This window comes from Vicia villosa, linkage group LG2 (genome assembly GCF_029867415.1).
Source record: "Vicia villosa cultivar HV-30 ecotype Madison, WI linkage group LG2, Vvil1.0, whole genome shotgun sequence".
NCBI classification, from domain to species: Eukaryota; Viridiplantae; Streptophyta; class Magnoliopsida; order Fabales; family Fabaceae; genus Vicia; species Vicia villosa.
The window spans coordinates 72,235,930-72,260,024 of record NC_081181.1 but is presented as its reverse complement, the minus strand read 5'-3'; the positions used below and the strand labels follow the sequence as shown (position 1 = coordinate 72,260,024).

Here is a 24,095-nt window from a genome sequence, read left to right as displayed (position 1 = left end):
GAGGAAATATTGAAAATCATCTGCAAAAGTGATTACAATATTGTCGAACAACTGGGGCACACTGCTTCAAAGATTTCAATGCTGTCTTTGCTAAAATATTCAGAGGCTCATGCCAAGGCCCTGATGAAGTTCCTGAAAGCTGCACATGTACCACAGGAGATTTCAGTCGGTCAATTTGAAAATTGTGTTGCCAGTCTAACAGTGAATAACGGTCTCGGTTTCTCTGATGCTGATTTAACCCCTGCTGGGAAAAATCACAATAAAGCCCTGCACATCTCTATTGAATGTAACGGCACCACTTTGTCTCATGTGCTGGTGGACAACGGTTCCTCTTTGAATGTGTTACCAAAAGCATTACTGGAAAAACTTGACTTCGAAGGAGTTGTGTTACAACCAAGCAATGTTGTGGTAAGAGCCTTCGACGGGTCAACAAGAACAGTGTACGGAAAAGTGAAGCTCCCAATCAGAGTGGGCTCTCAGATCTTTGATTCTACCTTTTATGTAATGGAAATTCACCCAGCATATTCCTGTTTACTAGGACGCCCATGGATACATGGGGCAAATGCTGTAACTTCTACCCTGCATCAGAAGTTAAAGTATCCGGTAAAAGACAAGGTCGTCACAGTTTATGGCGAAGAAGAGTATGTGGTTAGCCACCTGAGCAACTCCAAGTATGTTGAGATGGATGGAGAATTCATCGAAACTCCCTGCCAATCTTTTGAGGTGGTCTTTCCAGATGTCTCTACTGCCAAACATATTTCTGCCACTCCTGCTACAAAAGTAACTCCAACTATGGCTTCTCTCAAAGATGCCAAAGCTGTGATCGAAGAAGGTGGTTGCACAGTATGGGGACAGCTCCTCGATGTACCTTACAAGTTCGATAAGCTAGGCCTGGGCTATGCTAATGGAAATCAGAAGAACGATCAAAGTCCTCGTTCTGGAGGATTAATGTCACATTTCATCAGCCAAGGAGTGAACGCTGTTGAAGACGATGGAGTGATCTTAAACCATATTCCACCTGTTTCCATGGAAGTTTGGGATACTTTGGGAGAACCAAGCGGCGGGTATGATTTTCTAGTAAAATACACTGCACCTTAGAGTTCTTTTATTGCCATGGAAGACATTACCCCAACTGGATGGGGTGATCAGTTTGAAGATTGCAAAAGTTTCACAAGTTCCATCACTGAGCAATACCAAAGTCCACCTAGTCCAAAAGAAGTCTGGGATACACTAGGAGAACCAAGTGGTAAGTATGACTTTATGGTGAAGTATTCTGCTCCCCTGATCTCGCAGATCGCTATTGAAGACATCACCCCAACTGGATGGGACAACCATTGTGAAGACAATATGACATTCACAAGCCCTGTCGCTCCTAAACAAGCATGGGAAACACCAAATAACGAGAATGATTTCCTGACACAAAACACTGCTCCCCAGAATGCACAAGTTTCCCTCAGAGACATCATTCCAACTGGATGGGACGATCTTATCGGGTATCTCGCTCAGCCAACAGAGGTATCTCAGCCTGGGCTCTCGTATCCAGCAGAGTATCTTGCCTATCCCGAAGGATCAACAGCTCATTTCTCCACCAAAGAAGTCAATGCTGTGGAAGACGAAGAAGATAACTACAACTGGAACAGCTGGATACTCCCTGCTCACAACAATGGATTGAACAACTGGGAAGCTGAGGATGTGATCTCCTTTGATCAGGAGTAAATGCAATTTCCTGTTTTCGTTGTTTATATGTGCAAAGATAAAAATGGTTCCTGTACTATCGAACCATGAACTTGAAAGCCGTGTGCCTTGCCCGAAGCACACTGGTCCTTTTTATAAGGGTTTGTCATATCATGATCATGTTCATTCAATAAAATCATGGGATGTTTGCATATTCAAATTTTGTGATCCTTTTTCTTTCTTTGCTTTATTCATTTTCAAATAGCTATGTGTTCTTACACACACCCACATAAATGCAGATTCACATTCACTCTGGATCCTGTTGATAACGATTTTGCTATTGCCAATCATGACTTCGAAAATCCGATTTACCAAACTGAGGACGAAAGTGAGGAAGATTGTGAAGTACCAAGGGAACTTGCAAGGCTGTTAGAACAAGAGGAAAAGACTATACAGCCGCATGAAGAACCAATTGAGGTTATCAACTTGGGCAGTAACGAAGAAAAGAAAGAAGTCAAGATAGGGGCTGATCTAGAAGACAATGTCAAGCAAAGACTGATTCAAATGTTACAAGACTACGTTGAGATATTCGCCTGGTCCTATGAAGATATGCCTGGCCTTGACACGGATATTGTGGTTCATTGCCTGCCGATCAAAGAAGGTAGCATTCCAGTTAAGCAGAAACTGCGGAGGAGTAGGCCCGATATGTCAAAGAAGATCAAAGACGAGGTTGAAAAGCAATTCAATGCTGGCTTTCTGAAAGTTGTAAGTTATCCTCCATGGATAGCTAACATAGTGCCTGTACCTAAAAAGGACGGGAAAGTCAGAATGTGTGTAGACTACAGAGATCTGAATCGGGCAAGCCCCAAAGATGATTTCCCTTTACCTCACATCGATGTACTGGTTGACAATACCGCACAACGCAAGGTATTCTCCTTTATGGATGGATTCTCAGGGTACAATCAAATCAAGATGGCGCCCGAAGACATGGAAAAAACAACCTTCACAACACCCTGGGGAACCTTTTGTTACAAAGTAATGCCCTTTGGTCTAAAGAATGCAGGAGCAACATATCAGCGTGCAATGGTAGCTCTGTTCCATGATATGATTCATCAGGAGATAGAGGTTTATGTGGATGATATGATTGCAAAGTCCAACACCGAAGAAGAACATCTGGGTCATCTGCACAAGCTGTTTGATAGACTCAAGAAGTACAGGTTGCGACTAAATCCGAACAAGTGTACCTTTGGAGTAAGATCCGGTAAACTCTTAGGTTTCATCGTCAGTAGCAAAGGTATTGAAGTTGATCCTGCCAAGGTCAAAGCCATTCGAGAAATGCCCATACCCCGTACCGAGAAACAAGTCATAGGATTCTTGGGACGTCTGAATTACATAGCCAGATTTATTGCCCATATGACTAATACTTGTGTGCCGATCTTCAAACTGTTGAAGAAAGATCAAGTGGAAAGATGGAACGAGAAATGCCAGTTAGCCTTTGATAAAATCAAAGAATATCTCCAAAAACCGCCAATCTTATTACCACCAATGGAAGGAAGACCTCTGATAATGTATCTGGCAGTGTTAGAAGATTCAATGGGGTGTGTACTGGGGCAACATGACGAGTATGGCCGAAAGGAGCATGCAATCTACTATCTTAGCAAAAAGTTTACTGATTGTGAAACAAGATACTCACTACTCGAGAAAACTTGATGTGCCTTAGCATGGGCGACTCGCCGACTAAGGCAGTATATGCTAAACCATACCACTTTCCTGATCTCCAAAATGGATCCTATCAAGTATGTGTTCGAAAAACCTGCTCTCTCTGGAAGAATAGCGAGATGGCAAATGATCTTAACAGAGTATGACATCCATTACACTTCACAAAAAGCGATCAAAGGAAGTGTGGTAGCTGATCATCTGGCTCATCAAGCAGTGGATGATTATCAAGCGTTGAACTTTGACTTCCCAGATGAAGACATTATGCTAGTTACTGACTACAAACAATCAGGACCGGAGGAAGGACCCGAGCCAGGATCCCGATGGACTATGGTTTTTGATGGAGCTTCTAATGCACTTGGCAATGGCATCGGAGCTGTGATCATTTCCCCTGCAGGAGGTTATACACCATTCACTGCCAGATTATGCTTCAACTGCACCAACAATATAGCCGAGTATGAAGCATGTATTCTGGGTCTCAAAGCTGCAATTGATCTAAGAATCAAGTTCCTGGAGGTCTACGGAGACTCGGCGCTTGTAATTTATCAAGTCAAAGAGGAATGGGACACAAAGCACCCGAATCTAATTCCATACAAAGAATATGTGCTGAGTTTATTCCTTATTTTGAAGAAATCACTTTTGAACATATCCCGCGCGAAGAAAATCAACTAGCTGACGCTCTAGCTACCATGTCATCTATGTTCAAAGTCAGGTGGGACAATGAGGCGCCAATGATCACCATTTACAGACAGGATAAACCAGTCTATTGCAATGAGATTGATACCGAAGGAATGGAAGAAAAACCATGGTTCCATGAAGTAAAAAGATATCTCGAAGCTCAGGAATACCCTGAAGGGGCATCCATTAACGATAGAAAGTTTCTAAGAAGATTTGCAGCTAAATTCTTTCTAAGTAATGGAATCCTGTACAAACGCAATCATGACTCGACTTTGCTTCGTTGTGTGAACAAGAAGGAAGCGGAACAGATTATGGAAGACATACACGATGGTGCTTTTGGTACTCATTCAAGTGGACATACAATGGCTAAAAAGATCTTAAGAGCAGGTTATTACTGGTCTACCATGGAGACAAACTGCCATCGTCACTCCAGAACTTGTCACAAATGCCAGATATATGCCGACAAAATACATGTACCTCCAGTCCCATTAAACATCCTGACGGCTCCTTGGCCTTTTGCAATGTGGGGTATTGATATGATTGGAGAAATCAAGCCTACTGCCTCCAACGGACATCGTTTTATCCTGGTCGCTATCGATTACTTCACCAAATGGGTAGAAGCAGCTTCATTTGCTTCTGTCACTAAGAACGTGGTGGCCCGATTTATCAAGCACAATCTCATTTGTCGGCATGGCATCCCTGAAAGGATCATCACAGACAATGGCACAAATTTAAACAACAGAATGATTACTGAACTCTGCACACAGTTCAAGATCAAACATCATAATTCATCTCCATATCGACCAAAGATGAATGGCGCGGTGGAAGCTGCCAACAAGAACATCAAGAAGATCATACAAAAGATGACAGTAACCTACAAAGACTGGCATGAGATGTTACCTTTTGCTCTTCATGGTTATCGCACATCAGCGCGTACTTCAACAGGGGCAACTCCATTTTCTTTAGTCTATGGTATGGAGGCAGTTCTTCCAATTGAAATTCAGATTCCTTCCCTAAGGATTATGAAAGAAGCTGATCTAGACGAAGACGATTGGATTCAGACTCGGTTGGACCAGATAAACTTGATTAATGAAAAGAGGCTCACAGCTATTTGTCATGGTCAGTTGTATCAGAAGCGTATGATCAAAGCCTTCAACAAGAAAGTCAAAAGTCAGGCATATCAAACCGGTGATTTGGTTGTAAAACGCGTCATCTTACCACAAAGTGACCCCAGGGGCAAGTGGACTCCCACTTATGAGGGACCGTTTGTAATCAAGAAAGTATTCTCCGGTGGAGCCATGTTACTTACCACTATGGACGGCGAGGAGTTCCCACACCCTGTAAATGCGGACATAGTCAAAAAGTACTTCGCTTAAAGAAAAGCTCGCTAAGTTGAAAACCTGAAAGGGCAACTTAAGCAAAAAAATGAGCGTCTCGGTGGATTGAAAACCTAAAAGGGCAATCCAGGCAAAAATTAGAGACTAAAACATAATTATCCCGGTAGGCTGAAAACCTGAAAAGGCAGCCTAGGCAAAAGTTAGGGAATAAAGCGTACGACTATGTCCCGTTTAGCTACCTACTCACCTTCGAGGTTCAACACATCAAAGGCACCGATCAGTCCAATCACTTTCTTCCAACAAATGAGGGATGAGATACTCAAAGACAGATTGGCAATAACAGAGTTGAAACTTGACTGGATTGTTTTCACATAGCTATTTCTCTTTATAAGTACTCTTCAAAGTTTGATGACAATTTTCTACTACTAGGATTTTTGTCTCCTTGTACTAATCCGCCTATTATGGCTCTTTTTCAAAAAAATCAATGCGGCTCATGCTCAAAATCAACGTTTTCACTTTTTCTGTTTTGAATACGTAAACGTCCCAATGATAAATTTTGGATGAACATATGCTTTTGAATATGATTGATGTTTATAAGAAAAACAGGAATAGCATTCAGGTAGTGTCCCAATCATCTGGACATCATCCCGAAACCAGTTTCGGAGGAAAATCCCCCAACAGAGACGTATTTCTCAGCAAATTCCTCAATGAGATTTTTCTCTCCAACAAAAGGATTCGAGAAATCTTATTCCCCAGCAGGGCTGTTCAAGATCACTATCCCCAGAAGGTGTGGTCTCCACATCGATGCTTGGTCAAATAGTGCATCGGAGGATTATGCATCTTTCTCATTCCCATTCAAGGGGCATCAAAATCAGAACATTCAAAATTACCTTCACCCCCAAGTGGTAATCAAAGATCCCTCAACATAGTACTCTGGTCCGTGAGGAATTTCCCCAGCCGAGTACACTCGAACAAGATAGCAAAGATCATCAACGATCACAATGCTTTCATTTTCAAAATAGCAAGCAGGGATTTATTTTCCCAACCAGAAGTTTGATACGCTCTAAATTGCATAAGTCATACATCATACATCATACATTATACGCATATTCATACACATCATATAATGTTTCATGACAAACGCATACATAACATGCACGTTTCTCATTTATTTTGAGAATCTCAACATATACATTACATGCATCATGACATTGCATGTCACTAACTTGATTTTTTCAGGTGGACGAATATCCTCAGCAGATTTGTTCTCAATCACATGCAGTGTTCCCCTGAATTCTATTCAGACGAACATTCCTCTCAGATATAATCCAGCCAAAGATTCATTCTGAAGAGATCTCTCTTTCCAAAACTTCTATCAACTCAAAAAACAAGCAACATAGATCTAAGTCGATACCTTGGACGATTCCTTAAAGATCTACCATCAAAGATCTAAAGTCGATACCTTGGACGGTTCCTTAATAATCTACCATAAAAGATCTAAAGCGGAAACCTCAGACGGTTCCACAACGATCAACCTTCAAAGATCTAAAGCGGAAACCTCAGACTGTTCCACAACGATCTACCATCAAATCTAAGTCGATACCTCAGACGGTTCCACTACGATCAACCTTCAAAGATCTAAAGCTGATACCTCAGACGGTTCCTCATAGATCAACTTTCAAAATCTAAAACGGAAACTTTGGACAGTTCCGTAACGATCAGCCTCCCAGACTTAAAGCGGTAACCTTGGACGGTTCCGAAACGGTCAACGCAGAGGTTTTCAAATCCTTCATCAAGATATAATCAAAGGATTCATTCTGATGAACAAACCATCAATACATTCAATAGATGGCATCTGAAAGCCCATCTCAGGTAATGTTATGATCTGCCAACAACATCTCTCAGACAATACTCAAATGCAATTTCCAACATCTCTTCCGGTGGAGGTAAGTGCAAATTTTCAGGGCATCTAAATATTCAATCATCTTCTACCTTCAGATCCCAAACAGTCTCTTCAGGTTTAAGAAGATTGAATAGGGGCAACTGTTATACCCCAAAATTTGCCCGCATCTTTTTTCAGAAAGAAGGCAACAGACTTCTGTCTAAAAATTGGGAGTTTCATATAATCTTGGATTTTATTTCATAAATATCCTGATTTCATGAATACTCGATTTTTAGAATTTTTTTCTTATACGGTATTTTGGTTCGCTGTTGAATTTATTCTTACGCAAACGCCAATTACTGTTTACCATTTCACACACGCTCTTTATTTGAGATTTATTTGCAGATAAATAGCACTGACGCAATTGGTACAGAATTAAATTTTTGCAGGCGCAGAGTCCGGGGATTCAGACTGTACTGGTAACAAGTAAATTATTATTAGTTTTTGTTTCCCACTAATTTTTGTACTATATTCTATTATTTTCAAAATCTTTTCCTTTCTTTTCAAATCTCTTTCTTTCAAAATCAAATCCTAACTTTATTCTACACATCTCTCTTTTTCAAACCCTACCATACACTTTCTTTCAAATCCTACTACCACTCAAATTTTCCTTTTTGTACGGAATCACTTCATTCCCCAACGTCTCTATCCTTCTTTTCACTCTATAAATACCTCTCATTTTTTTTCATAAATTCTCACATCAAATTTCAACTCATCCCTCAAATTTCTACCTCTTATTTTCTCTTCTTCCCCGGCAAAAATGGCATAGTGGGTGGATACACTGTTTCTTATAGTCATCACTGTTTCTACTGTGATCATGTCTTTCTTCTGTCTGCATAGTCCTGAGAAATGCGGACCTGCGATGTTTACACTTCCTATTATCTATATGCTGTTGTTTATAGCATGGATTTTTAATCGTCATTTTTAAAGTTTGTCGTATCTTTTGTTTTCAAATAATGTACCGTTTATTTGTCGTACTGTTCATTATATTATGTAATATTTGTACTGTCAGTATTAAATGTCGTATTATTTGTCGTACTGTAGTTTAATTATCCAGATAATATTTTGTGTGTTTTCTGCCAGTTAAATATTTATTTCACTGTGCATTAAATATTTTTCAAGGTTATTATCGGTAATTTCGTTCGCGTACAGTTTATTTATTATGTTTGTGTTTTTCTAACCACTCATGTAAATAAATTTTCACCATCAACACAACAAAAAAACAAAAAGAAAAAAATTAAATTAACTTTAACTGTTGAATTTTCACTTTAACTGCTACGTTAATGCCTGAACAGTCAGTTGACAGTCAAACCCGCTGACAGTGCAATTCTCCGTGTTTTGTACCATCAATCAAATCAATCTTTTGCATTGCAAAATTCCAAGATTTTTGTTCTAGAAGTCTTCTGAGCATCACATGATCAACAGAAACTCAACACTGCACAAAAATCAGGTACGCTTAACTGTCTCCTACACGAACAGTCCCTAACTAGGGTTTTTGTTTTTTTTCAGGAGAACAAGTTTTTTGAGACCTCAAATGGATTTCATGGATCTCCATATATCTCAAAGTACCACCATACAAATTTTCAAACTTCAATTCGCTCAGACGCACAGTCAGCAGCTCAATCAGTCAACAGACGACCAGTTTGACCGAATAGTCAACAGACAGTCAAAAATGAATTTTTTTGTCAACATCCATATTTTGTCAAAAGATTCATCATTTGATCATTGGTTGATCATAATTCATCAAGGAAAGATCAAAAATCAACAAAACCCTAAGTTTCAAAATTAGGGTTTTCTCCTAAAAAGTCAATTGAACTTTGACTGACCATAACTCTCTCATTGTTCATTCAAAAAATTCCAACCAAAGCTTATTTTGAAGTAAATTCAATTATCTTTCAAATGCAATTGGTCCCATGGTCATTGGATTCACCATTTGAAAAATATGAGCTTAGACATTACAGGTCATTTTCAAAGTCAACAAAAAGTGGTTTTTTGTCAAAGGCCATAACATCAAGATAAATTCTCCAAATGAAAGAAAGTTTCCAAAGTGGCTTGTATAGGACATCTTGAGGTTTCTAAAAAGTACAAGAACTCCTTCATATGATAAAAATTGAGGGATTTATGCCTTGTTGAAGTTGGCTATATTTTGGGAAAATGCATGAAAACAACATTGATCAAAAGTGTTTTTTTTCCAAAAGGGGCCAAGTTGACATGATCCAAACATGTTCCCAATAATGTTAAGGGCCTCCCACGACCAACCTAAGGCCCATAACATTTTATTTCTTTTTTTTGGTTTAATTTTACATTTAAAATTAAATTGAAAAAAGAAATGGTGCAAGACAATGTTATGTAGCTTTGATCTTAAGCATGAGTCATCAAGAATCATTCAAAGCTCTGCCCCAAAGAGATGGTACAGCAGAAGGTTGAAGAAAATTGAGCCATGGTTGCTTGAATTCAAAGCTACATATTATTAAAAAAGTCAAGAATTCAACAAAGCCATCAAAGCTTCTTAGCTTAGTTTTTAAGTACTTCTATGGCCTATAAATGAAGTAGAATACTTCATTAATCAAAAAACACAAGTTCAGAACAAAATCTACACTTGTAACACACTTGAAATTTTGTAAGAAATTTAAAATTCGAATTTTAAGTTTCAGTTAGTTTCAATCCAAACTAAACACTCAAACACGATCCTTGAACATCACTGAATCTATCCATATCAATTGCAAGCCTTGAAACACTCATAATCATCTACTAGAGCTCACGGTTTGTTCAAACCAAAACTAACACGAATTCAACCATACATGCATGTTTAACAAGATGTAGACATATATTTGAGTTTGGTTTATTGTTCTGATCATTTCTGGAAGTTTAATTGAGATTTGAGTGCTTGTACACGAAACCACCATTTTAGGGTTTTTGATCTCAAAATTAGGGCTTCTCGAATTAGGCAAAATTACAGGTTCAAAGAGGTCTCATTGAATTCGTATGAACCAGACGAATTGAACCATGGCATCGCGCCAAATTTCTTTTACGTTTTGCTTGTATTCGTTATTTTGCAGGTGTAATAGATTGGAGCTTTTTACACCACCTGCAAATGAACGGTGTAAAAGTGCTTCCTGAGGAAGAAGATGATGCGTGGCTCCTTCCCATTGGTTGGAGGGCGCGCGCGTGTTTTTTAAATAACTTTTGATTCAGTGCTTTGCAGGTTCTGTACACATCATGCTCCTCAAAATCTGAACCATCAGATCATGCCAGTTATCCATCCAATGCATATGATGCGCTAGTCCATGCTATAGTCTTACTAGCCAACCACACCTGATCAATTGTTTTTATTTTTCATTTTATATAATTTTCTTGGCAAAACTATTTTAAAATAGTTTTAAAAATCCAAAAAATACACAAAAAATATTTTTAGGTTTATAAAATAATATATTATTTTTTGATATAAAATATTTTATTTTCCTTTATAACTAAAATATTTTGTTTAATTAATTAGTATATATTTATATATTTACTTTTTAATTATTTCAACCAATCAAAAAAATCAGAAAAAATTGTTCTTTTTTATTAAATTTAGTTTATATATTATAGACTAATTTTGTACATATTTGAAATATTTTTCTCTTTAAGTTTTAATTATGTGTATAATTATTTGTATAATTATATGTTATTTAACTTATTAATTTTCAAAACAACTTCAAAAAATAAAAAAAATTAGTTTTTATTTTAAAATTAATTAACAAGCAATATGAACATATTTTAAACTTAATTTTTAGGTTTAAATTTTATTTCTACCTTTTTCTCATTTTAATTAAATTAATTATGCATTAATTCTAATTAAAATCAACCATCCAAAAAACCAAAAATATTTCTTTTATCTTATTGCAATTTAAATTCCTAGATAAAGTGTATAGGTTGTCAAATTCATGTAAATAGCGTAGTTTACATTTCTCGCACAATCGATGTAATAGCGTAGATTTACTTTCCGCATTTTACATTCCCGCATTTTAATTCCAGTACATATAAAACTGCGTGTATGTCAAAGATAAAAACTGAAACGTTAGATCACTAACTTCAAAGACAAAAATATCTGAATCAAAACACAATCACACTTGCACCTCTTAGGGTAATCCCTCTGTTACTCTTTTCAAAAATCAAATTCTACTGTTTTAAATGCAAAATCAAACTTTTGTTTACATCCGGTAAAAGGAGAATTTTTTAAAGGAAATAGGAAAGGACCTTATAAACTTAGGGTAAACCTCCTAATTGCTTGCTCAAATCAAAACAAACAAATGTCTCATATATCATTGTTTTTCAAAACAAAACTTTCAAAAAAAGACAATACTTGGTATACATCCAAACAAGGATCATTACGAAGTTAACGTTCTTTTTTTCAAAACATCCTTCGAAGGGTAAAACACTTTGTATACATCCGCACAAGGATCATTATAAAGTCAATTACAAAATGAATTTTAAGACCACATACAAGCATTTCAAGGCAAGACAAATGATTCAAAACAAGTGAGCTAAGCAAATAAGAGCCCATGGATAACCATGGATACAAAGGGTGCTAATACCTTCCCTTTGTATAACCTACCCCCTTACCCAAAATCTCTTAAAGGTCTTTTTCTGTTTCTTTTATAAACCTTTCCTTAATTGGATAAAATAAAAGTCGGTGGCGACTCTCTGATTTTCAAAATTCAAAAAGCAAAAGAAGAGTCAGTTCGTATCTCTCACACGAGAGGTAGTAAAAAACCGAGCGCACGACAACCATGCCATGCCTGATTACCTATTGGGTTGATTTAATGCTTTAGGGCTTGATTAAAAAAAATTTGATGCATGATAAATTGGTTGGTCTAAAAATCCTAATTTTTCATGATACTTGTCCACTTGTGTTTAATACTTGGCCTTGATAATCTTAGGAGATACTTTTGTCTTTGATGCATGATTAGGGCCACAACATGAAGTTGTTAGAGCTACTTTCTTCTTGAGTTTTGTTGAACAGATGCCTAAATTCCTTGATAGATATTGTGTCTCTTGTTGTTGCTTCTTGATTAGCTTCAAAGACTTTGAAATGGTTCCAAATCTTGACATGCTTTGATGCTTTCCTTATGGAATATGGTTGTTGATTTCTAGTCCACTTCTTATGATTTACCTTTGAGACATGTCTTGATTTGAAAACTTTGGTTGATACTTTCAGCAATGCCTTGAAGTTTTCGTTCTATTACTGAGACTTTTTCTTTCTTGATCTTTGGTGACATGTTAGCACTTGAATGCTTGAACTTTGTGTGAGATACATTATGTTTGTTTACTTGTTGAGGTTGAATTGTCTTGAGGAGTGACCCCTTTTTTCCATAATGTGATACCTTAATTTTCTTGAATGTTTTAGAGGCATGGACCCTAAATAACTTAAATTTTTGCTTAGTTGTTGAACTACTCCCTAATGCCTTGAGACTTTGCTTTGGTAATTTCGCTTTCATCTTGATGTTGAGACTTGATGCCTTGAACTCTCTTGAGTTATTATTACCATGTTTAGATGCTTTCAATGATTCATGTGTTGGTGTTTGATCTTTGGCTTTATATATGTGTTTGAGTTTCATGATTTGATCTTTGAATACCATACTCTTGTTTGTTCTTTACCTATTTGCTTGATGATTCTCATATTGATAATGTCACACATATGTTACTTGTGTTTTAAATCCAAGGGAAACATTGTGTGTTTTGACTTTCTTGTCAATTGCTTGCCTTTTGTGTGTGCTTTATGTCTCTTTTGCCCATCTTTTTTCATGGTCATGCTTGGTTCCCATACCCTTATTTTCAAACTTACACCTCTTTCTACAAAAAAACCCTGACTTAGGTCAATGCATTTTCAAAATTTTCTTTTCTTTAATAAATGCTTCAATACAGTCTAAGCATATCAAAATCTTTTCATAAGACTTAAAAACACAAACTCATTGCAATCCTTTTGCCACTTTGGCCTTTTAATTTAAAACCTTTTTCAAAGGTTAGACATAAGTCCTCTTATTAGTTGAGATGTGAATCTCCTATCCCCATAGTAATGATTAAAATGATGTTGATTTCTTTTCCACTTGAGGAATTTAGTGGCATACTTGTTGATTATATATCCAAGTTGGAGCCCTTCCTTCATGATGATGCAAAGACCCATCTTCTCATACTTGTGGTTGATTAGTGAGTATTCTCCTTAACATGACAAAATGTCTCTTAATTTAAAATCAAACAAAAACCATGTTTGTTATTTTTACCATGAACTACGAGGTTTTGATCTTTTAATGGTATGTAGCCATAAGACTTTATGTCTTTCCAAATCAACAAAGTCCTAAAAAAACATTTATTTTCTCATCTCCCCAATCTTTTTGCAAGCAAACCATTTTTAGCCTTTTACACAAATATTTCAAGAGGTTCCTATAGAATACTATAGATACATCGGGTTCTAATAACTTCCCTTTGTATAACTTCCATTTTCGTATCTCTTTTTTGCTTTACTTTTAGCCTTGCTTCTTGCTTTGTATGTTTATTGTAGGTTTTGTTCGATCTTTTCCCCTTTCCCATGGAAACAGTAAAGTTCGACGGTGAACTCTTGTTTTTGCGAGTCAAGTTAATCAATAGCTTGGTCTTCGATTTTCACCATGATACAATGCACCATCATATGTTGGCTTAAGATAACAGGGGTAACAACAAAACAATATATATGGATGGCACCTTACGATGGAATAGTTCTAACTTTTTCCTACCTAGACTCCTCACAAAGGTTAGCTCTAGAGTTTTTGATTTTGAGAAAATACCTAGAATCATGGATCTTATCTGAAATTTTGTCACAATAATGGGCGAGCCAATTTCAACATTCGCCACAGGTTCAAAACTGGGTTCTTAGAGTCACTGACCTTATTCAAAATATCACTGTAATTATGGAAAGCTACCTTCAAGTTATTCTCGAGGCAAAGCTCTTCAAAGACTCAACAGACTGGGGAAAGGTAGGTTATAGATGACCACGTCCTCTCCATACCTTTAAGCTTCTAAAAGAAAAACAATGTCGTACATCAGCAACCATTAAGTTCAACACAAGTACGTATCGTGAGGTCATGCTAGAACAACATCATGTTGACAAAAAACTATGTTGTAAAAAAACTATTCTTGGTTCTAACCGTTCAATTACACACCACTTGGGTGTTGGTTGAAACAATCAGATCATCCCTATGTATTATCGTCAATCATGTTTGCATGCATTAAACCATGCATCTCATCTTGTGCCTCATGGCATTATACACATGTTAAAGGCCCGAAAGCCTCATAACACAACAATTCAAACATTTGCAATCAAAAGTTCCAACCTTGTTTGGCACCTCAAAGCCGAACATCTACCAATCTGAAGACCAGTTCTCATTTGGAAGCTTTGCTTTCGAATCAAGTTCCTGTCTAAAAACTTATTTTTCAAAGTCCAATTCTCGACTGACAATTGAAAGTTAAGTCCTAATCTAGCAATTTAAAGACCAGTTCACATCTGGAAATTGAAATACTACTACCCGTCTGGAATTTGAAACTTTTGTAATTGAAAGAGCAGTTCTCGTCTGGAATATTAAAGACCAGTTCTCGTCTGGCGGTTTTATCTTATACCCGTTTGGAGTTCGAATCTTTTGCAAATGTAAGACCAGTTTTCGTCTGGAAATAATTTTTCAAAACCAACTCATGTCTGACAATTATTTTTTAAAATCCAGCTCCCGTCTGTTAGTTAATTTTCAAACACAGTACTCGTCTGGTAGTTAAATTTTAAAGTCAGTTCTCGTCTGTCAGTTAATTTCAAAATCCAGTTCCCAACCTAATAGTCCAAAAAAAATTCCAATTCCCGTTTGAAAACTTAATCTTTTTCACCAGTTCTCGCCTAGTAGCTTATTTTAAAGTCCAGTCCCTATCTGGCAGTTTCTATCTTAAAGTCAGTTCCTATTTGACAGTTAAATCATTTCCAGTTCTTGCATGGTAGCCTATTTTTAAAATTCAGTTCCCGTATGAAAATTAAATTTCAAATTCTAAATTTTATTAGCACACATATCCATTAACCCATCACATGCATTAACCATGTATTACATTTCATTCATCATCTCATGCATCAGCATAAAGTGTACATGCATATCATAAGCCGATATTTTGTGACTACTTATAGCAGTCTAGATTAATCCCTAGCAAAGCAGAATCAACATAAGTGGCTGACGGTGACCTGTTTCTCAATGGATCTCGATAGTAAATTTGCCAACAAACCTCGGAAGTAGGTAATTCTCAATGAATCTCAGAAGTAGATTCCTCGATAAATCTCAACAGGAAATTTCCTGATAAACCTCAGCAAAAGGTATTTCCTCGCAGGATCTCGGCAGTATATTCCATGATAAATTCCGATAATAGATTTCCCAGTAAACCTCCGAAGAAGGTATTTCCTCGCAGAATCTCGGCAGTAGATTCCATGGTAAATCTCGGCAGTGGGTTTTTTTGTAACCTCGACAGTAGGTTTTTTCAATAGTAAATCTCGGCAGAAGATTCCTTGGTATATAACAGTATATTCCTTGGTAAATCTAGGTAGTAGATTCCATGGTAAATTTTGTCAATTGAAATTATCCAACAAAACCTCGGCATCAAGTACTTCTTAGCAGAATCTCGGCAGTAGATTCCCTGGTTAGATCTCGGCAGAAGATTTCCCAGTAAACCTCGATAGCAGGTACCTCGAAGCAAGTCTCGGCAGTAGACTCTCCATAGAGTTTCTTTTGAATCACCCCCCCCCCCCAAAGTATTCTCCCTAGTGAGTCCTTTATGGAATTTTTCCCAGTGAACCTTCTTCTCAAATCATCTCAGTTTAATCCCCAACAAAGTCTCAGTTGTCATGTCACAAGTGTAATGAACGCTCGAAATACAAGAGAGTCGCCTACAAAGTTTATTTATTCCAAAAAAAATGATTAAACTCTAAAAGAAATAAAAATATGGTTGTTACAACCAAATTCAAATTTAGAAATTAGTTACGTTCGAATATTTTTTGCGCCGTGAGACATACTCTCTTAGATTTAAATTTTGCTTATAAATAAAGTATTTATTTAAATTGATCTAAAATGAATTCGCATCATTAGTACCACGATTGTTAATATTTTTATGGACTAAAATCCACTAACAAAAACAACAATTGCTGTGAGAATTAAACAACATGCTGTTAGCTGGAGATTTCGATCAAAAGATCATAATACTTTGAAGTGTTGTGTTATGAAGAAGAAATGGCTTTTGTGAAGCTATTTTAATCTTTTCCTTGAAGGGGAAGATTCGTTTCTATCGAAGGTTGTGATTGAAAATATTTTTGTAATCTTCACAAGTGCTCTTCGACAGCAGCGTTGGTAGAGTCGAAGCTTTGAGCGGGAAGATTTAAAATTCAAATGGAACAAGCTCTGTCTGACGAACGCGTGGAAGTATCTGAAGCGGAGCAGTGTTTAAAATATTGAACGTGGCAGTAATGTATGTAGAGACCGTTAGGGTCGAACTAGTATAAATAGAAGTCTAAATGTTTAGATTTGGGGTGTTCAAACAGATATACAAAAATTCACAAAAGTACTCAAAGTATCAGCGTTAGAAAAACGAGTCTTTGCTGAACAAATGTATGTGCAAGAACACCTTGTTTATTTTATTCGAAGTCAATTTACTGCCTTTATATAAACACAAGTTACTTTACATTGTCTTATTGTCATTTAATTTCCAGTCAAATTTACATTTCGTCTTGTCATCTTTACTTTCAAAACCCTTTACCTTTATGTTATATTCTTTTACTTTCATCGCAAGCTTTATAGATTCTGTCAAAGTCTTTATATTTCTTTATATCATGGTCGAAACCTAGTTATTACAAAGTCATTTATCATCATACAGAAACTTAATCATCTAAATATAAAATCAAAACAATGAGTCGGATTATGAGAACCTTAGCATTCGAGACGCATGTCCTAAGATCAATCTAGTCGATCCTGTAAGTTACCAAAGATACATTGTTTGGAAGACTAGCGGTTGTTTGTCAGAAATCACTGGTAAACACATGCTTATAAAAATATTTGTTAACAAATAAAAAAATTGTGGTTATATTTCTTATATATTAAAAGACAATTTCTTTATGGACCCCTAACCGAAATTCCAAAAATGTCCCTATATTTCGGAAATGCATCTCCGAAGTTAAAAAAAGTGTAATTTCGGAGATGCATCTCCGAAATCATTTTTTTAAGTAAAAAAAAGGTGTTTTTGGAGATGCATCTCCGAAAACAACATTTCAGAGATGCATTTCCGAAAACACCTGCGTTTGCAGTTTAAACAAAACAGCCTCCCCCCATTTTTCACTTACCCTAAAACACAAAAATTTCAAAAAAAATTGTTCTACAAATATGAGTGGCAGACCAGACAATAGAAGAACATGATTATGAAGAGTAGAAGCGAATCAAGATGGGGAAGAGATTGGGTAAAGGTAACTAATCCTACCCCATCAAGAAGTGACTTATACCGAATGTATTTATGTGCTTGTGGTACACGTTTTAATATGTAGTTGGATAATAATCTTTAGCCACAATCACAAAAATATATATTGAATATTATTGACTGTACCGAATACTTATGACAAAAGTTAGAGGCTTGTCCTCCTATGTAGTACAAAAGCTGTCTGTATGATGTGATGAATCCACTCAGTGATATTATATAAACGATGATAACATGTGGACACAATGATATTTTTTACTACTCAAGTTATGAACTAATTTAATAAGAGAAATTCTCATGTTTTTCTTACTTTAATTTTATTTGTTCCTAAGAAAAATATTCCTGTATATTTCTGAAATGCATCTTCGAAAACATTCAAAAATGTAAAAAATGGATGTTTTCGAATATGCATCTCTGAAAACACCTCTAAATTGATATTTTCGGATATGTATCTCCGAATTATGGAAAAATCTAAAGAAAAAAAGACTTCAGAGATATATCTCCAAAATTAAAAATATTTTAAAGTTTTCAACCGAGATTCTTCCCACGGGTCTATAAAGAAATTGTCATATTAAAACTGTAGTCGATCACAACGTATTCCACATTGTGACCAAAAGGAATGTTTATCCAAATTTTAATGGGCCACCCGATAACTAATCATTGAAACTTGCATAGTAAAGAATAATAAAAAATCTTAAACACAAAAAAAGTAACTTGCTTTATTGACTTGATAGTGAACTTGGTAAATTCACTATATACATTCAAGAATGATATTTGTACACCAAATTTGACAACTAGACCGGATCCTCATATTCATTACTTTGACTTCGAAAAAAGCTATGATCACTTCTAATACCAGGAAACATTTATTTTATATAGCCAATGTTTATTGACTAGTTAAAGTTTGCATAATGATAGTTGTAGTTTCTAAATTCACATTAACCCAAAGAAACATACAACAAACCCCAAGAAGCCTAATGGCCAAAAGATCACTGGCCAACTTGAATCAGATGCATCAGTTTTTACCGTTGAATCTGATGCATTATTCTTGACATTTTTGACACCATATATATGCTGAATCTTGTGCAAATCATCATCATTCACCAACTCAATCTTCTTTTCTGGCAACACAATCGGATACATAATAGACTCTTTCACAGAAGAATGTTCCAACCCTAATAAATGACCAATTTGATGCATCACAGCTGATTCAAAATCAACTTCATCCTGTTTAATATCACTCTTACTTGAGAACACCCATTGTTCGTTTATATCAAAATACATAAGCCTAACATTTTTAGCTTCGTTTATATAAGTGGCTCCAACCATTTTACCTTTTCCATCTAAATCTAAAAATGCTATCTTAATATTGGAAGTTTTAAAGGATATCGTCTCTGTAAAGTTCAACCCTGTTACATTTGACCAACGGTTAAATGCATCTTGAAAGAAAAACTTTAATTTGTTTATTACCTTATTCTGCTTGTAAAAACCATATGTTAATTCATTCCCCGTCCACCATGGTTTAAACGTCTCCGAGTTGACGATGTCAGAACACCACAACGTGGCTTTATAAGGGTATCAGTTGTATTTTGATCTAGCTGACCTGTTTTTTTGAGATTAAAATATTGCTGAAATTTGATTATTGATGATTCGTCCGCGAGATTTGAAGGCGAAGTGGAAGAGTTAAAGAATCCGTACTTTTCTAAGTACTGCAAGGCCTCGGACATCTCCTGGGTTTTCTCTTTGGACTGTTTTATAATCTCTCGCTGTGTATCAGACTTGAGCAATTCTTTAATTGGAAGATTGCGTAATAACCAGGGAGGGATTTTGCTTTTGATTGATGAGTCAAGTGCTGGTGCCAAATTAGCTAACCAGCCGCTGGGGACACTTGCAGAGACATTTGCAAATAGGAAAGATAGTATGAAGAGGAATGTGAAGGTATTTAGTGCTGTGAGTTCCATAGTTTAGTGATTGTTGTGATATTGTTTTTTGGTATGGGTTTGAGATAATGTGAATTAAGTTGTAGCTATTTATAGAACTTTGTCACTGACTGGATTTGAGAATTATTCATAAACCATGGCCATTGCTGGTTTGGATATGGGGGCTGCATCTTCTCCACTTGGATAGGATACGACAACAAACAACTATCATTAAAATATCTTATTTGAGTATTCCTTGTAGTTCTGTATGCAGCAAGACAGCTGCTAGGAAATTTCTATGCATCTTATTTATTTAAGCCATCTTTGACTTAAATTTGAAGAGGAAACCATTACACGTAGGGTCAAAAAATATGGAAAAAAAATATCAGTATTAGCACGAGAAATAAAGTGAGAGTAAGATTAAAAGAATTAAATCAAAGTTTTATAATATAGTATTAAAATAAAGGTGTTTAGTGCTGTGAGTTTCATAGTTTAGTGATTGTTGTGATCTTTAGTTTGGGTTTGACAAATTGTGAGCTAAGCTTTTGGTTTTAGTACAGAACTTGTTCACTTGATTTGGGAATTATTCATATACCACCACGGGCAGTCCAGTTTAGAGTATAGGGGGACTGCTTCTTTCTCCACTAGGATAGGATACGACAACAAACAACTAACATTAAAATAAACATTTTATATGAATGTATCTTTGAGTAATCCTTATAGTTCTGTAGCTGCTTGGAAATTTAACTCACACTACGTCAAATTGGCTTTTAGCAGCACACCTACGAAAGCGCTTTTAAGCAAAAGCGCTTTCGTAAGTTTCGCTAAAAACAAAATTAAAAAACACATAAAAAAAACGCTCTTATAGGGGGGTTATGAAAGCGCTTTTTAAAAGCGCTCTTATAGGGGGTGTTATGAAAGCGCTTTTATAAAGCGCTCTTGTAGTGGGGGGGGGGGGGGTATGAAAACGCTTTTAAAAGCGCTCTTATAGGGGGTAGTCTACGAAAGTGCTTTTGGGATAAAAGCGCTGGTATAGGGGGTATATGATAGCAATCAAAATCTAGAGTTACAAGAAATGTCTATCTCTACATGAATTCGAAATAGCCATTTATTGGGGGCAATTTGTTAGCTGAGGATTTCGATTAAAGGATTGTAATACCTTGAATTGTTTGATTATGACGAAGAAATGGTTCTCATGGAGCTATTTAAAGAGTTTTTCTTTAGAAGAGATGTTATTTGACCAAGAGTAATGTTAGCAATGTGACAAGTATCCTTCGACGTAGGCGCTGTTATAGTCGAAACGACAGAGCGGGAAGATTTGAAATTCAAAATGAAGCGGTTTCGTCCAGCAGACGCGTGGAAACATCCGAAGTTTAGTAAAACGTTCGAAACGTCAAACGTGGCAGACATCTATGTAATTAATTAGGCCCATTACTAGATAACTACTAGTATTCATATAATCAATTAATTAATTAAATAACACACATATTCAATTAATCGTCATAACACAATAAATAATCAATTATCACACAATCAATAATTAATAAAAGTAGACATGTAGTAATTAAAATAAATGATAAAAGAATTAATAAAATCGGGTTGTTAACCTGGCGAAGTACCCGATAGCACATGGTCGAAGGAAACACATCCAAATGTGGTTCCATTATCTTCGAGAGCAGGTAGCAGATGGGAAGATGAACTAGGAACACTAGAGAACTGAGAATCAGATTGTAGATATCATGATGAAGAGAGTGTTGGTTGAAATATTCAGAAGACTAAGAGCTATGATGAATGTAGACACAATGAATTAGGTGGTGTGTTAAATTTTAATTCATAGTGTCGAATAATGTGCGAGTCAAACTAGATTTCGATTAGTTTCAAAATAAGTATTTTGGTTTTTTATAGTTTTGGGCTTTTTCCTTAGAGAGCAAGCTAACCTAAATTTATAAATAGAGGGAGTAACCCCTATTTTAGTAATCAAGTTGTATTCACAGAATTTATAGTTGCAAGTGAATAAGAAGTTTTCCACAGTTTGTGGGCAGAGAGAAACTCTGCAGAAAATCATTATCTTTCTTTCATATTTTTTCATTGTCATTGTGAGGTAGTAACAATCTTATTTATCAAGATTGATAGAAATTCATCATAGATATCAAAGGATTTCCAACAAATTTGTGTTGTTTCTCCAACATTCTGCCATGTTTGGTCTAACATAGCATCTTTGTAAAACTCGCTTAGTTTTGAACTAAAAGTTGTTATGGACATGTATCTTTAGATTCATCATAATGTTGATACGGAGATGAATCTCTAGATTAAATTTTAACAAAATAAAGATGTGTCACTAATTTGAACGGACAAATTTGTAAATATATGTCCAAAAACATCTCTAAATTCTAGTAACAGTTGTAATTTTTCACCCTCGTAAGAACGCAACCCATAAAATTTGGAGAGCAATTCCATGGGTTTAACAAGTAGTAAAGGTAACACTAAGGGGCCAAGGAATATTTTAGCCTCACCTATGTGACCCGTTGTCAAATTATTTAAATTTATCGAAAATACAATCACATCTTTAATACGGCATTTTAAAAACCAGAAGGTATAAGAAATGTTTAAACTCTAAAAAGTCACTTAAGTTGCATTATTGAATTGATAGTAGTGAATTTATTAAAATCACTAAATATACAATCAAATTTTTAACAAAACTAAAACATTATACTTTGAATTCGTCAAAAGCCATCAACAATTCAAATGCCCATATCCACAAACTGAAAAAGAAACAATTTTACAATGTTCCATATCCAACATTTATTGACTACTAGTTGTAGCTTCTAATTTCACATTAACCCCACGAAACATACAACAAACCCAAAGAAGCCTAATGGCCAAAAACCCACTGACCAACTTGAACCGGATGCATCAGTTTTGACATTTGAATCTGATGCACCATTCTTGACATTTTTGACATCATATATTTGCTGAATCTTCTTCAAGTCATCATCATTCACCAACTCAATCTTCTGTTTCGGCAACACAATCGGATACATAATAGACTCTTCCACAGAAGAATGTTCCAACCCTAATAAATGGCCAATTTGATGCATCACAGCTGATTCCAAATCAACTTCATCCTTTTTAATATCACTCTTATTCACCCACTGTTCTTTTAAATCAAAAAACATAATCCCAACATTATTATTGTTGTTTATATAAGATCCTCCAACCATTCCACCTTTTCCATCAAAATTCAAAAACCCTATACGAATATTCGACTTATTAAATACCACCGTCTCTGTGAAGTTCAAACCTGTTACATTAGACCAACGGTTAAACGCATCTTGAAACAAAGACTTAACGTTGTTTGAAACCTTATTCTTCGGGTGAAAACCGTATTTTAATTCATTCCCAGTCCACCATGGTTTAAACGAGGACGTTTCGTTGACGATGTCAGCAACACCGCAACGTGGCTTTGTCAGGATGTTATATGTATTATTATCAAACTGGCCTGTAGGAGTGAGGTTAAAAAATTTCTGATATTGGATTAATGAAGATTCATCAATGGAATTTGGATTGGAAGTGGAAGAGTTTAAGTATCCGTATTTCTCTAAGTAGTCATTCACATCAGATATGTCGCCGAGTTTACCTTTTACAAACATACCTTTGTCGAGGTTTGATTTACCTGGAATGACTCGTGCAATAGAGGAAGGGATTTTGGTTTTGAATATTGATTCAATTGCTGGTGCCAAGCCCGTGAACCAGCCGCCGGAGACATTTGCAAATAGGAAAGATATTATGAAGAGGAATGTGAAGGTATTTAGTGCTGTTAGTTTCATACTTTACTGATTGTTGTGATATTGTTTTTTGGTATGGGTTTGAGATAATGTGAATTAAGTTGTAGCTATTTATAGAACTTTGTCACTGACTGGATTTGAGAATTATTCATAAACCATGGCCATTGCTGGTTTGGAAATATGGGGGCTGCATCTTCTCCACTTGGATAGGATACGACAACAAACAACTATCATTAAAATATCTTATTTGAGTAATCCTTGTAGTTCTGTATGCATCAACACAGCTGCTAGGAAATTTCTATGCGTCTTATTTATTTAAGCCATCTTTGACTTAAATTTGAAAAGGAAACCATTACATGTAGGGTCAAAAAATATGGAAAAAAAACATCAGTATTAGCACGAGAAAGAAAGTGAGAGTAAGATTAAAAGAATTAAATCAAAGTTTTATAATATAGTATTAAAAGAAAGGTGTTTAGTGCTGTGAGTTTCATAGTCTAGTGATTGTTGTGATCTTTAGTTTGGGTTTGACAAATTGTGAGCTAAGCTT

The 24,095-nt window shown here is 35.9% G+C and overlaps 1 protein-coding gene and 1 pseudogene across 1 annotated transcript; both read right to left on the bottom strand.

Moving 5' to 3' along the window:
• Nucleotides 1-18,378: 18,378 nt before the first annotated feature.
• LOC131646279 (metalloendoproteinase 5-MMP-like) lies at nt 18,379-20,177 on the bottom strand (annotated as a pseudogene).
• Nucleotides 20,178-22,450: 2,273 nt separating this feature from the next.
• Nucleotides 22,451-23,785, bottom strand: LOC131646278 (metalloendoproteinase 1-like). Its single transcript, XM_058916364.1, has one exon. It carries the CDS (start codon nt 23,588-23,590, stop codon nt 22,595-22,597), a length of 996 nt encoding a protein of 331 aa, XP_058772347.1. The 5' UTR covers nt 23,591-23,785; the 3' UTR covers nt 22,451-22,594.
• Nucleotides 23,786-24,095: the final 310 nt, after the last annotated feature.